The 12,083-nt window shown below is 38.1% G+C and overlaps 1 protein-coding gene across 1 annotated transcript in view; it reads left to right on the top strand.

Moving 5' to 3' along the window:
- The window catches only part of znf687b (zinc finger protein 687b), a 70,416-nt gene that overhangs the window by 48,801 nt on the left and 9,532 nt on the right, over window positions 1-12,083 (top strand). The window contains exons 4-6 of the mRNA XM_028795056.2: window positions 4,543-4,719; window positions 6,688-6,850; window positions 7,148-7,492. Coding sequence (XP_028650889.1) covers window positions 4,543-4,719; window positions 6,688-6,850; window positions 7,148-7,492 — 685 coding nt within the window. The remainder of the gene's footprint in view (window positions 1-4,542; window positions 4,720-6,687; window positions 6,851-7,147; window positions 7,493-12,083) is intronic.

A 12,083-nucleotide genomic window follows, 5' to 3' on the forward strand; every position in this document is an offset into this window, starting at 1 on the left:
AGAGCAAAATGTTTTCGTTCACCACATTGAAAATATCTTCGCCTTTGGTCGTAGTTTGTAAGTCTTTGCAAAATAAGAATTCGTTGACACATTTTTCATCCTTTATGAACCGAATAAAAGCTAGCAGCTGGGCTTTGCCGCTAACGTCAGTGGATTCATCAACTTGAAGAGACCACAACAGAGACACTTCATCGTCAGGCGCGTCAAAGTGTTCGCAGATTTGATCTTGTAAATCTGACGATAAGTCTTCAATTCTCCGCGAGATAGTATCATTTGACAAAGGAACTTTCTTAACTTTTTCGGCGGCATCGGGTCCAAGGATAGTTTCAACAACTATTGCTAAAGCTGGTGCAATGACTGATTCAGCCTCTGTATGCGCTTTCTTGCGTTTTGCTAATAACTGAGCAACCTTATAACTTGCAATCAATCCCTTTTCTGGCAGCTTTAGGTAGTTCGTAAGTTTCTTAGCTTGTTTATTTTGTTGAGCCCTGATGTTTTCGAAGTATTCCTTCGGTTGCGCTTTTATAGCTGGATGTTTTGTTTCCAAGTGTCTCTTCAATTTGCTTGAAACAAGCGCCTCATTCGACAGCTGAATTGCAGATCAGACAGAATGGCAATGGAGCATCTTCAGGTCCCGAAGATATGAAACCATATCCGATGTAATCTTCTTTGTACCTTCGTTTGGTTCCTTGCTTTTTTTTAACGCTTTCGCAGTTTCATTCTTGCTAACGTATTTCTCCATGGATAACAATGAATAACGCTTATTGATAATTTGTTATTATTAGCATACACCTAAAAAATTTAAATGAAACACATCGCTTATTATTATCGTTACCAATTCAAAAACTGCTGTGCGTCTGCTAGGACAGCCTACATTTTAGTCATTATAATAATATATGTATAGTGGAAAATTCCATAACCTGAATAGCTAACACCCCTTTCCGTCAAAATGTAGCGTTCCGATTTAGCAGGGCAGAGAAAAGGGGAGAGTGCGGGCTACTATTACTGGTCGTTGCAAGTGGGGACGTCATCGCAACGTAGGATAAAAATTTAATAGTAGGCAGACCTGTGTAACGCTGCACGTGTAGCGTTCTGAAAACCTGTATAAATTTCAAATATTTGTAGAAACTCCCGCGGCACATCTGCAAATCTAGTGTGCCGCGGCACACAGTTTGGGAAACACTGGTCTAAAATCAGACAGTGCTGAAGCATCTTTAATTAAACATAAAAAGAAGCCTGTGTTCATATTGTTATTAATAAATTGTTTCTACTTAGGTTGTAGAAGTAATGTGAATGTTTAATATTTGAATTTGTTTTAACTTTCTGTTATAAAAATGTAATATAATTTATAATATATACTGCTGAATATGATAATTTTGAGGTGTTATCTGTAACTGTACGAAAAATGTCACGAAGGCAGTAATTGGTTTTATATAACAAATAACAAAAAAAAAAGAAATCTGCAAGAAAATCTAAATAAATAACAAGGAATGTGCAGCTGTATTTTTGAAGGAAATGGTGTTTTGTCTTGTGGCTCTATCACAGATATGCTTGGCAGTGGAATTTTTATATGGATGCAAATGCCTAGCACTTCTTATTAGCATCCATGTCTGTTGTCATTATTCACCTAAAGTAGTATCTTTTACTTTGACATTATGACGTGCAACTCTCACAATAACAATACTTGCACCTGCAGCTCTTAAATATATAATTGGTATTACGTTATCATAGATGTTGTTTTATGTGTGTTTGTTTCCAAGGATTTTAAGGTCACATTAAGTTTATACTCTTCAGAAACACTGGATGTATTCAGCATATTGATACTTAATTTGCTGGTGACCCATTAGGGGTGTCCCAATATACTGTATAGTGTAAGCATCTTAGAACCCAGTGGAAATGCCTTCCACATTTTAAGAATCAGTAGACCATAAAATTAGCTTGGTTACTAGATAAGTCTACTGATCGCATTATAACAGTTTGGGAGAAAGGGTCCTGGAATTCCTTGCTTGTGCAGAGTGGAAATATTTGTTCCATTCACAATCTGGATCACGGGTCCACTGCAAATATTTTCTGTAGTTTATTTTTGGTAAAGCTGCTTGCAGTCATCTTTGCTGCACACTTACTTACTTTCTAAGTTGTGGCATATGCAGGAAAAAAATATTCATTTGCAAAACATCAAAACCAAATATCGTACGTTACAGAACTCAGTTTTTAGTATGTCATAAAAAGGAGCTCATGATAAAGCTGTGTAGTTTCTTCAGAAAGTATTCAGACCCCATAATTAAAAAATTTTATGTTGTAGCCTTGTGCTAAAATTGTTCAAGTTTTTCCCTCCTCATACAGCACTAAGTACCCTAGAAAAACAAAGCGAAAACAAAATTTTACGAATTTTTTGTAATATGTAAAATAAAAAGTATTTTGCATCACACCCCTTCACAACTTGTTCCCATTAGTCCCAGTTCCTCTGTCATGTTCACAAGTTTTTAAATAGAGATCCTGTAGTGATGATTCTACTTTCTAGCATCTTTCAGCAGCAGACATCATGAGAAGACAAACTCGCAGACATCCCATAAATGTAAACAATTTGAAGTCTGCATGTATTTGGTATTCATTGTTGTCTACTACATGGCAACTGTCTGATAAATTGTTTATTAATTTTGCAGATTGCAAAGTCATATTGGATTCGAGTTTCTTTCAAAATTAAATGTAAAAGTCAGGCAAAACAATTATGAATCAAAAATTGGAAATAGTCACTTTTAATTGTAGTCTGAATTCAGCTTTAAGAAGCCTGTAGCAACATATAGACACACACACATAACTGGTGGGGACCTTTCAACTCACTTTTACCATTGCAAGTTTTCTGTAGTATTGCTCTGAGATTGGGAGTCTTCCATACCCAAAACCAGCCAATCCCCCCCGCCCCAAACAACACATAAATCTTTGATAGATTTAACCCTCAAACAATTCAGATATGAATAAAGTGCACATTGCAGACTTTTATTTAAGGGTGTTTGCATACATTTTGGTCACATCATGTACAAAGGACAACACTTTTTATACATGGCACCGCATTTCAGGGCACCATATTGTTTGGGACATGGCAATGGTAGGTATATTGAAAGCAACCATATTTAGTACTTTGTTGCTTAGTACTTTGTAACAACAAAGAATAGTGATGCTGGGTAGAATGCTCAGTCTTTTTTCCAGCTTAACTGGTGTTTTTAGTTTTTTGTTTTGTTTTTTTTTTCTGTCCACCCTGGCCATCTGACTTTATCATTTGGAAACTTAAAAAAAACAATTCTGCATTTAAAGTCTCTACATATCTTAATTATATATCTTTGTTATGTAAATGTGCATTATTTATTTACCTTTTGTTTGCTATTTATTCATTGTTATTCTTATCTAAATTTGTGGGGTTTGTTTTGCATGTAACCACATCTTTGACATGTTGTAAAGCACTTTGAGCTGCATCCTTTGTATGAAAATGTGTAATTGGTGTTGTAGGTACAGGTCTTCATGACTGAGATTAGGTTTGGAAAAACCAAGCTCCAGACATCATCAAAAACACAAAAACCTGCTGTATTCTACAAGAGAATGTCATTTCAGAGATTATATATTTCCCAGAAATGCAACAACCCCAAACATAAAGCCAAAGCAACTTGGGAATAGCTTAAAAAATAGCAGCGTTATGTCCTTGGGCTGCCCAAGTTTGAGTAATTTTACAAAGAAGAATGGGAAAAATTTGCAATTTCTAGATCTACAAAGCTGATGCAGAGACCTGTGCACACAGGCTCAAGGCTGTAGTCCCTGCCAAATGTGGCTCTATTAAATACTGACTTGAGTGGGGGGGTAAATACTTAACCAATTAGTTATTTTGTGTTTAATAATTATAAAAACTTTAGATCAGTTTCTAAAGATTTGTTTTCACTTTAACATGTAAATAGTTCTGCCTATAACGCCTGTGCCATACTTAATTATTTTTAAACAATTTGATATTTCTGGTGATATTTTGGTTAGGTTTCAGATGCAAGTTTCTTACGGATTGGACTAGGTACAACTTGTTGCAAGTTAAAGGGATTTATTTGTGACTGAACTTGAACAATTATCTGTGGAGATTAAACTATTACGTTGATAGTCATCTTAGATTTCAGAGTGTTTTAGAAGAACTCCTATGTTCACCACTTTGGTATAGTGTTGTGTCATATATTTCTTTGGAAGGAGAAAAAAGCAAAATCAGCATGTTTTCCGTGTTGCTTGAGTATTGCTGGAAATGTGGTGGCTAATAAGCAGTCATGGTTTGTAAAGCAATTGATGGTAAAGTAAGAGTAATTTGAAATATATAATCTTTAGGTCTTGTGCATGTAGTATAGTTTTATATCTGTATGTAATGAGTCTTTTATTTTAGACAAATGTTTTAAAGAAATGTAGTGATGGGTGGATTGCATATCTCTGAGAAGTTGGGCTCCACGATTAATGATTCTGATGCAATTCTGCATACAGTGTATTTAACAGTGAATCTAATTTTATTCTGTTATTTTTCAGATGTTCCAGCTGTCACGTTATATTTGGTGGCCTCAACTCCATTAAATCACACATTCAGACTGCACATTGTGAAGTGTTTTATAAGTGTCCCACATGTCCCATGGCTTTCAAGTCTGCATCTGGTGCTCTGACACACATTAATACACAGCATCCTGGTCTCGGCAGCCCACAACCAAAGTAAGTTATACAGAAACCTATCTTTCCTTGTGGAGAGCCAAAGACCTTGAACAATGAGGTGAATGATAACTTTATGTTACATACAAGGGTAATAGGTGAAATGTGCTACCCAATGAATGCAGCTTGTGCTTCATTTTGTAATTTCATTCATAATAATTTTTTTTCATAATAAAACAGTAAACTGTTTTTACATTGTGATAATCAGTATGTAGTAGTTTTCAGAAATATTAATGAATTGCTGTAGAGTAGTACAGATATAAAAGAATTTAATTATTTTGCCCTAAAACTCTGAAATTCTTTGCCTCTTTCAATTAGACAGATGTTATTTTTTTGACTTAGTTAAATCTAAATTAAAGACTTATTTGATCAAGCATTTTAATTCCTGATTAGTTAATGGGCTATATGCATATTTAGCTTAGTACAGTATATTTATTGTGTTTTATGCTATTAACGTGTAGCACTTCTTCTTGGTTATCTGTGCTTTTATGCATTGGTTTTCATTGTAGTTATCTTTGTTTATTTTATGTTTATATATTCTCAGTGTAAAATGCCACGGATACCTTTGTGTAAGGCACTTAAACTCCTTCAAGTCATTGTGAAAGCTCATATGACACATATTTAAATGGCACAGGAGAAAAAGGGATGCAGTCTCCAGTTACAGTAGCAGTTCTAATAGTAGTTAACGAGTAGTAACTGCAGTTAAAGTTAGTTGAGTTCAGTGTATACAGTGTATACAATGCCTGATCTCATTTTCATGAGCAATTTGAAAACCGCAGGAGAAAGGTCATTCTACGGGCATTCTGAAGCAATAATAATCTTCAGTAGATGAATTTGATTTCAGAAAGGTAGCCTTAAAATTTCTTAATTTGTGTAAACCAAAAAAGGTAACAATTTGAAAGTTATAGCATCAGTAATTTGTCACATTTGAAATTTTAATTTGACTTATCCATTAAATATTATTCATATATGAGTGTTACATTAATCTCTTATTAGTAAATTTCACAAATCTGACAAAACTAATTTTAAAAGTGTGTTGTTGCCTAACGAGTTTTAAGAGTTTGTGCAAATGAAAATATCCTGAATAATACTGGTATTCACAAATCAATGTTTGAATTTGTAGTTCTTAGTGTTACTTTTAAGTAGCACTTTTTCAGTTACTGAACAGAAAACATCTGCAAATAAAGTTAATACATGCACAGTTAGATAAATCATGTAGTTGATCGTGATCATATCATTCTCTATAAATGCTATGCTGAAATCCTTCCCGAGCTAATATATCTTATCAATTTCGTGCTACATTGGGTAGAACCTCCCATGGATGCTGGCAAGCTTTAACATTAGTTAGTTATCATATCAACACTACTGCTATAGCAAGTTGTCTGAAATATTGGGAGTAAATGCCTCTAACTAGAAACTGGTAGGTTTTGGGATGATATAATAATACACATGAATGTTTTGGTATTTTTAAATTTTAGTTGTGTAAAGTCATGATAGATACTATTATATGATTATATTTTTATTATGTGCTAATATATTTACTGAATTTTTGTATAAAGTGTTTTAGCATGTAGAAAATTTTCTGGGAGGAGTTGAATGACTTGGTCAGGGGATCACTATGCAGTATAAATATTAAATATTTCATACTACTTAAATATTCATGATCTTATTCTCAGGGCATTTGTAGTTCTTGTTTGCTTTTCTGTTTTTGAAAGCTTGTTTATGAGGTGTTCACATTAATTTTCCTATATAGGTAAATAATCTATATTGGGTAGTATTTCATAGTATAGTCTTGGTTATAATTGAGTCTTACAGAGAAAATTGTTTTCTAATGTATAATATTTTTTTTATTAAATAGTTATGGAAAACCTGAAAACAATAGCTCCGAAAACAAACTGAAGTAAGGTCCTGGAAAATGGCTACTTGTTTGTATATTAACAGAATGTTTTTCTCCTTTCTTTGTTGCTTTAGGATGATATATAAATGTGTGATGTGTGACACTGTATTCACTCACAAACCCTTGCTGCACACCCATTTTGATACACATCTTGCAAAACAGAAGGTCCCTGTATTCAAATGTCCAGATTGTACAAAGCTTTATGCACAGAAGACATCACTAATGGAACATGTAAAGGTAAATTATTTTTAAGTGCAAGCATAAATGAAATAATTTAGGAACAGATTTACATTTGTTGAAGCAAATAATTCTAAAATTAACATATAAACCTTTGTTGGGCAGTGGCACTGGTGGGGAGTTTTAAAGTGGTGGCCAGTATTATCCCTGATTTTGTCATTCATTCACCTAGCATTTTTTTATAGCTTTTGCTAAAACTGCAAATCATATCTGAATCCAATAACCAATAATTTATGATCACAGGTTTTATTTGATATTTACTGATGGCTGTTTTCCTGAATATGAACTTCTTTTTAGAGCACTCATCGTAGTCCTGTTAACAAAGTGGACCCCCCAACTCCTTCCCAAACATCTGCTTCTGTGCCACAAACCACGGGGTCTAAGGAAAGTAGATCTGACATGAATGATGATTTGCGGGACTCCAGTTCTTTTGGTGAAGAAGATGAGGATGATGAGGAAGATGTCTCCAGTTCCCCTGAAACCCGTCGTTATAAGATGTCCAAACGTCACAGCAATACGAACAGAAGTAAAAATAGCTCCGGTGGCCGAGCTGCTATGTCAGAATGGACATGTCGTAAATGTCATGCCTGGTTTCCAGAGAGAGATGAATATATTTCTCACATGAAGAAGGAACATGGCCAGGTAAGTTGAGCATTCAGTGATACATGTCTTACCAGCTGAATTTTGCAAATGTTAATTGAGGTGCACAGAATATTGTTCATTTGTTGCTTTGGGATACTATTTCAGATTGAAGTTACACTTGATATACTTTTGTACAAGCAGAACAATCTCTTTCATGACCTGAAAATATTGTATAACTAGGGGGCTTTGCCCCTGCTCACTTCGCTTGCCAACCCCCCCGGCCTACGCTACGCACCAGCCACTTTGCGCCTCTGCCACTTGCTTATGTGGATTTCACTTTCACCAAACAACAAATCTTTTAATTCTCGCGGATAGGCCTCTTCATTGGGAAGAAACACTGTTTTTCCCTGATGGCAACACGAATTAGATGATATACAAGTCTCAGACTTAAAGTTTAAAGCCAAACAATATCTACATACTTTTGTCATATCACCTATGTCCATATATATCTCTTTTCGCATTTCCGTTTGTTAGCGCTAATGCAATCTCTACTATCAGTTTTTTGAGACTTTTGAATTTTAGTACTTCCATAATCTCTAACCTGCTCTGCATGTGTATCGCGCCAACATTTTTGAACCTGTTTACGACGTTCTACTTTGTCTTCTACTCTCTGTCTTTTATTTCCGACCCCGCTTAAGGCTGAGAGCACAGGAGCTGTGTCGGACAATAGCATTCACATGAATGAGAAGCGATTGTGTAACAGCCGACCCCTTACCCAGCCAGCAGCTACACTACCAAGACATGTGGTGTGGATAAATTACTGAGATGAATCTTATATCAAGCCGTACCTCTAACAAATGAAATTTTCCCCTCAATCGACAGTTTACACAAGCACGCAAAAACAGGTATGTCAAATAAGTGAATATAGTAAATGGAAAACAAAACACTACTGCACATTCCCAACGTAGAAAAAATATATATGTATATCCCTCCACCAAAGCAGCAACGTGACAACAACAACATATATTATATATATATATATATATATATATATATATATATATATAATGATCGTGAACTTGAGTCCGAGTATGCAACTGTCCTGAATGCGGATGACTGGTCAACAGACATATGATGTGTTTGTATTTCCCGGAACAACCTCACCGTGAATTCTCGGCGTGTGGTGGATGGTATAGTCCGGCCCCGGGGTCTTTGGTGATAAGGGAATTGAAGTAAGTCCGGCGGAATGAAAACAAACTGGATACAAAGCGCGATGTGGAAAACAGCAGGTAAACTTGGTTCGTAGTTGTAAAGTGAAATCTCCGTCTTTTTCCTCTCTCTGTTCCCTCCTGATTGTTTAAATAGTTGAGAGCTGGATGTAACTGATTGTGATTGAAAACAGGTGCTTTCCATCTTGGGGCTGCGGTCTCTTCCCATCATCCATCCCCCCTGTGTTTACGGGGACGACATTCACTGACGCACACATAAACAGCAAATGGGACGATGGGAACAAAACGCACTCAGCCCAAACATTGACAACACTATTACTACTATGTAGCCCCGCTACATTTCCCCCCCACCCCCCAAACTTGGACAAGGGAGGGCCGAAGTACGGCTTGAGATTGGCCACATGAATAGTGTCTAGCTTGGAGTTGGTGCCGATACCCCTTTGAATCTGGAAATTAATTGGACCTGTTTGAGAAATGATTTGGGCTGGACCTAACCATTTAGGCGCAAGCTTGGCGGAGAAACTTTTGCAGGCATCTGAGAGATGGTGAGCTCTAATCCAGACCAAATCATCCAGCTGAAAGTGCGCTTCCTTATGCCGGGCATTATACAACTTGGCGTGTGTGGATGTCGAACTCACCAACCTCTGTTGGATTCTCCGTCGCGATTCCTCAAGCTTGAACAAATTATTGTAACTGGTGGTTTCTGGACTAGGGGCTCTGGGAAGGAGTCGGTCAAGCGGGCCCTTTAGCTGTCTGCCCAGCACAACCAAAGCAGGCGTCTCACCTGTGGCTTCATGCACAGCGGTGTTCAGGGAAAACCGGAGCTCGGGGAGCCATTTATCCCAATCCTGATGCCGTTCACCCACACAGGAGGGCGATCATGTTCTTCAGGGTCTGGTTCACTCGCTCTGTCATGTTGGCCTGGGGATGGTAAGCTGTTGTCAGGCTTTTCTTCACTCCCCAGGTGGTATGAAGTTCATCCAATACAGAGCTTATGAACTGCGGACCCCGGTCTGAAACGATGTTCTTTGGCACCCCCCAGCAGGTGAAGATTTCTTTCTTCAGAGTGGAGCAGATTTTGTTGGTCTTGGCGTCTGTTAATGCAAACAGCTCCACCCATTTTGAAAAATAATCAATCACCACCATCAGGACGGTTTTCCTCGAGCTGGTAACGGGAAATGCCCCATCAGGTCGACTCCCCCCAGTACATCAGTGATTGTCAATTGTAAAAATCCTGCCGGTTTACCAGGTGGATTTTTGAGCTGCTGGCAGGTTAAGCACTTCTTCACGTGGTAGCTAACGTCTTTCCGGACAGACGGCCACCATGCAGCCCCCAGGATCTTCAACAAAGTTTTTGTCCTTCCAAGGTGACCCCCTAAAGGACTGTCAGGGTAATAGTTCAGGAAGTCAGGGATGAGCTCTCCCAGGACCACTAGTTGGTGTTGTAGACCCCCAAGGGAGGATGGAGTGGGCCTGTACAGAACCCCTTGGAGATCCACAAAGAGTACCCGGTCGGTGCGCTGCTGTTCCAGTCCCTCCCTGATGTTCTGGCAGAATGGATTTGTGGCTTGTGTTTGAGCCAGATCTTGAAAGCTTCTTGGCAGAGGGAGGTCCATCTTCTTTGCCTCTGCCAAACACACTATCCCTGGTGACTCTGACACCCTGGAAAGAGCATCAGGCACAATATTGCCACAGCCCTTCCGATAGTTCACCTTGAAAGTAAAGTTCTGGAGGTGGAGTACCCACCTGGTTAGACGGGAGGAGGTCTTCGGGTGATTAAATACCCAGGTCAGAGCGTGATGGTCTGTGGACACTTCAAACTCCACCCCCTCCAGATAGTGTCTCCATTTTTCCACAGCCCACACGACAGCCAAACATTCCTTTTCAGCCGTCGAATAATTCAATTCAGCGCCGTGCAGTGCTCGAGAGGCGTACGCGATGACATTTTCAGCCTGGTGGATTTTCTGAGTGAGCACGGCGCCAAGCCCCAGGTTGCTGGCATCAGTTTGTACCTGGAAGGTTAGCTGTGGATCTGGCAGAAAAAATATATATGTATATCATCCACCACACGCCGAGGATTCACAGTGAGGTTGTTCCATTTGTTCCAGGAAATACAAACACATCACATATCTGTTGACCAGTCATCCGCATTCAGGACAGTTGTATATTTGGACTCAAGTTCACGATCATTCATTCCGTATTCATTCATTGTTGTTCTTTGTGTTGTTTGTTTTATGTTACAGGAGCAAGGGAGGGTTTGTTACTGTGTGTAATATATAATATATGGTGTTGTCACGTTGCTGCTTTGGTGGAGGGATATACATATATATTTTTTCTACGTTGGGAATGTGTAGTAGTTTTTTGTTTTTCATTTAATATATTCACATATTTGACATACCTGTTTTTGCCTGCTTGTGTAAACCGTCGATTGAGGTGAAAATTTCATTTGTTAGAGGTACGGCTTGATATAAGATTCATCTCAGTAATTTATCCAGGCCACAGGTCTTGGAGGTGTAGCTGCCGGCTGGGTAAGGGGTCGGCCGTTACAATTGGACTGTGGGCATGGTTGTAAATGTTTGCAAGGAGGGCGGGACTTGTCAACATTTCCTGGCAAAAAGTCTCGTTTCGCAGATGTTGAAATTATCTCAGAGAAAGTCTCTCGTCCCAGGATTTCCTTTTATGATAGAGATATATAGCCATACAGTTTTTTCCAACCCACAAAATCTCAGTCGAAATGTGTCAGGTTTCTTTAAAACTCTGAAGGTGCTAATAATAATAATAATAATTCATTAATAATTCATTACATTTATATAGCGCTTTTCTCAGTACTCAAAGCGCTATCCACACAGGGAGGAACCGGGAAGTGAACCCACAATCTGCTAACTGAATCATATAGCCCAAAAGTTACCTGTACTTTGAGCTTTCCCATTTTCTTGAGCTTTTCACTGTATCTTGGAGAGTGTTTTTACCACAATGTCTTTGTGACTAATAATTACCTGTGATCTCACTCTTTTGGTTGTTACTCAAGAGTTTGCTCTCATTGGTGAACACAGGGATGTAGATCGACTGGTGAATTAAATATTTCATTACTGTTTCTGTCTGGTGCAACTCTCCCCAAACTGACACCTTCTCTTCAATTAGTTGGTCAGTCTATCACATATGGACAGGACATTTGTGCTTCCTTACAAGAAGCTGGTCCCCTCCCACGTACATAAAGCAAATTCCCTTTCTTCACCAAAGGTTTTAACTTAGCTAGGTGAGAAATCACTTTGGGAATTCTTTGTAAACTTTTGCTTCATCTTAATATCCCTTCGCCTAGGAGTAGGCAGTGTACTAGTTGATCCAGTGTACAGGCTGAAATCCTAATTCTGTTATGGATTTCAGCAAAATCCATCTGATTTACTAAAATTAGTGGAAAATAT

This window comes from Erpetoichthys calabaricus, chromosome 2 (genome assembly GCF_900747795.2).
Source record: "Erpetoichthys calabaricus chromosome 2, fErpCal1.3, whole genome shotgun sequence".
Classification (NCBI taxonomy): domain Eukaryota; kingdom Metazoa; phylum Chordata; class Cladistia; order Polypteriformes; family Polypteridae; genus Erpetoichthys; species Erpetoichthys calabaricus.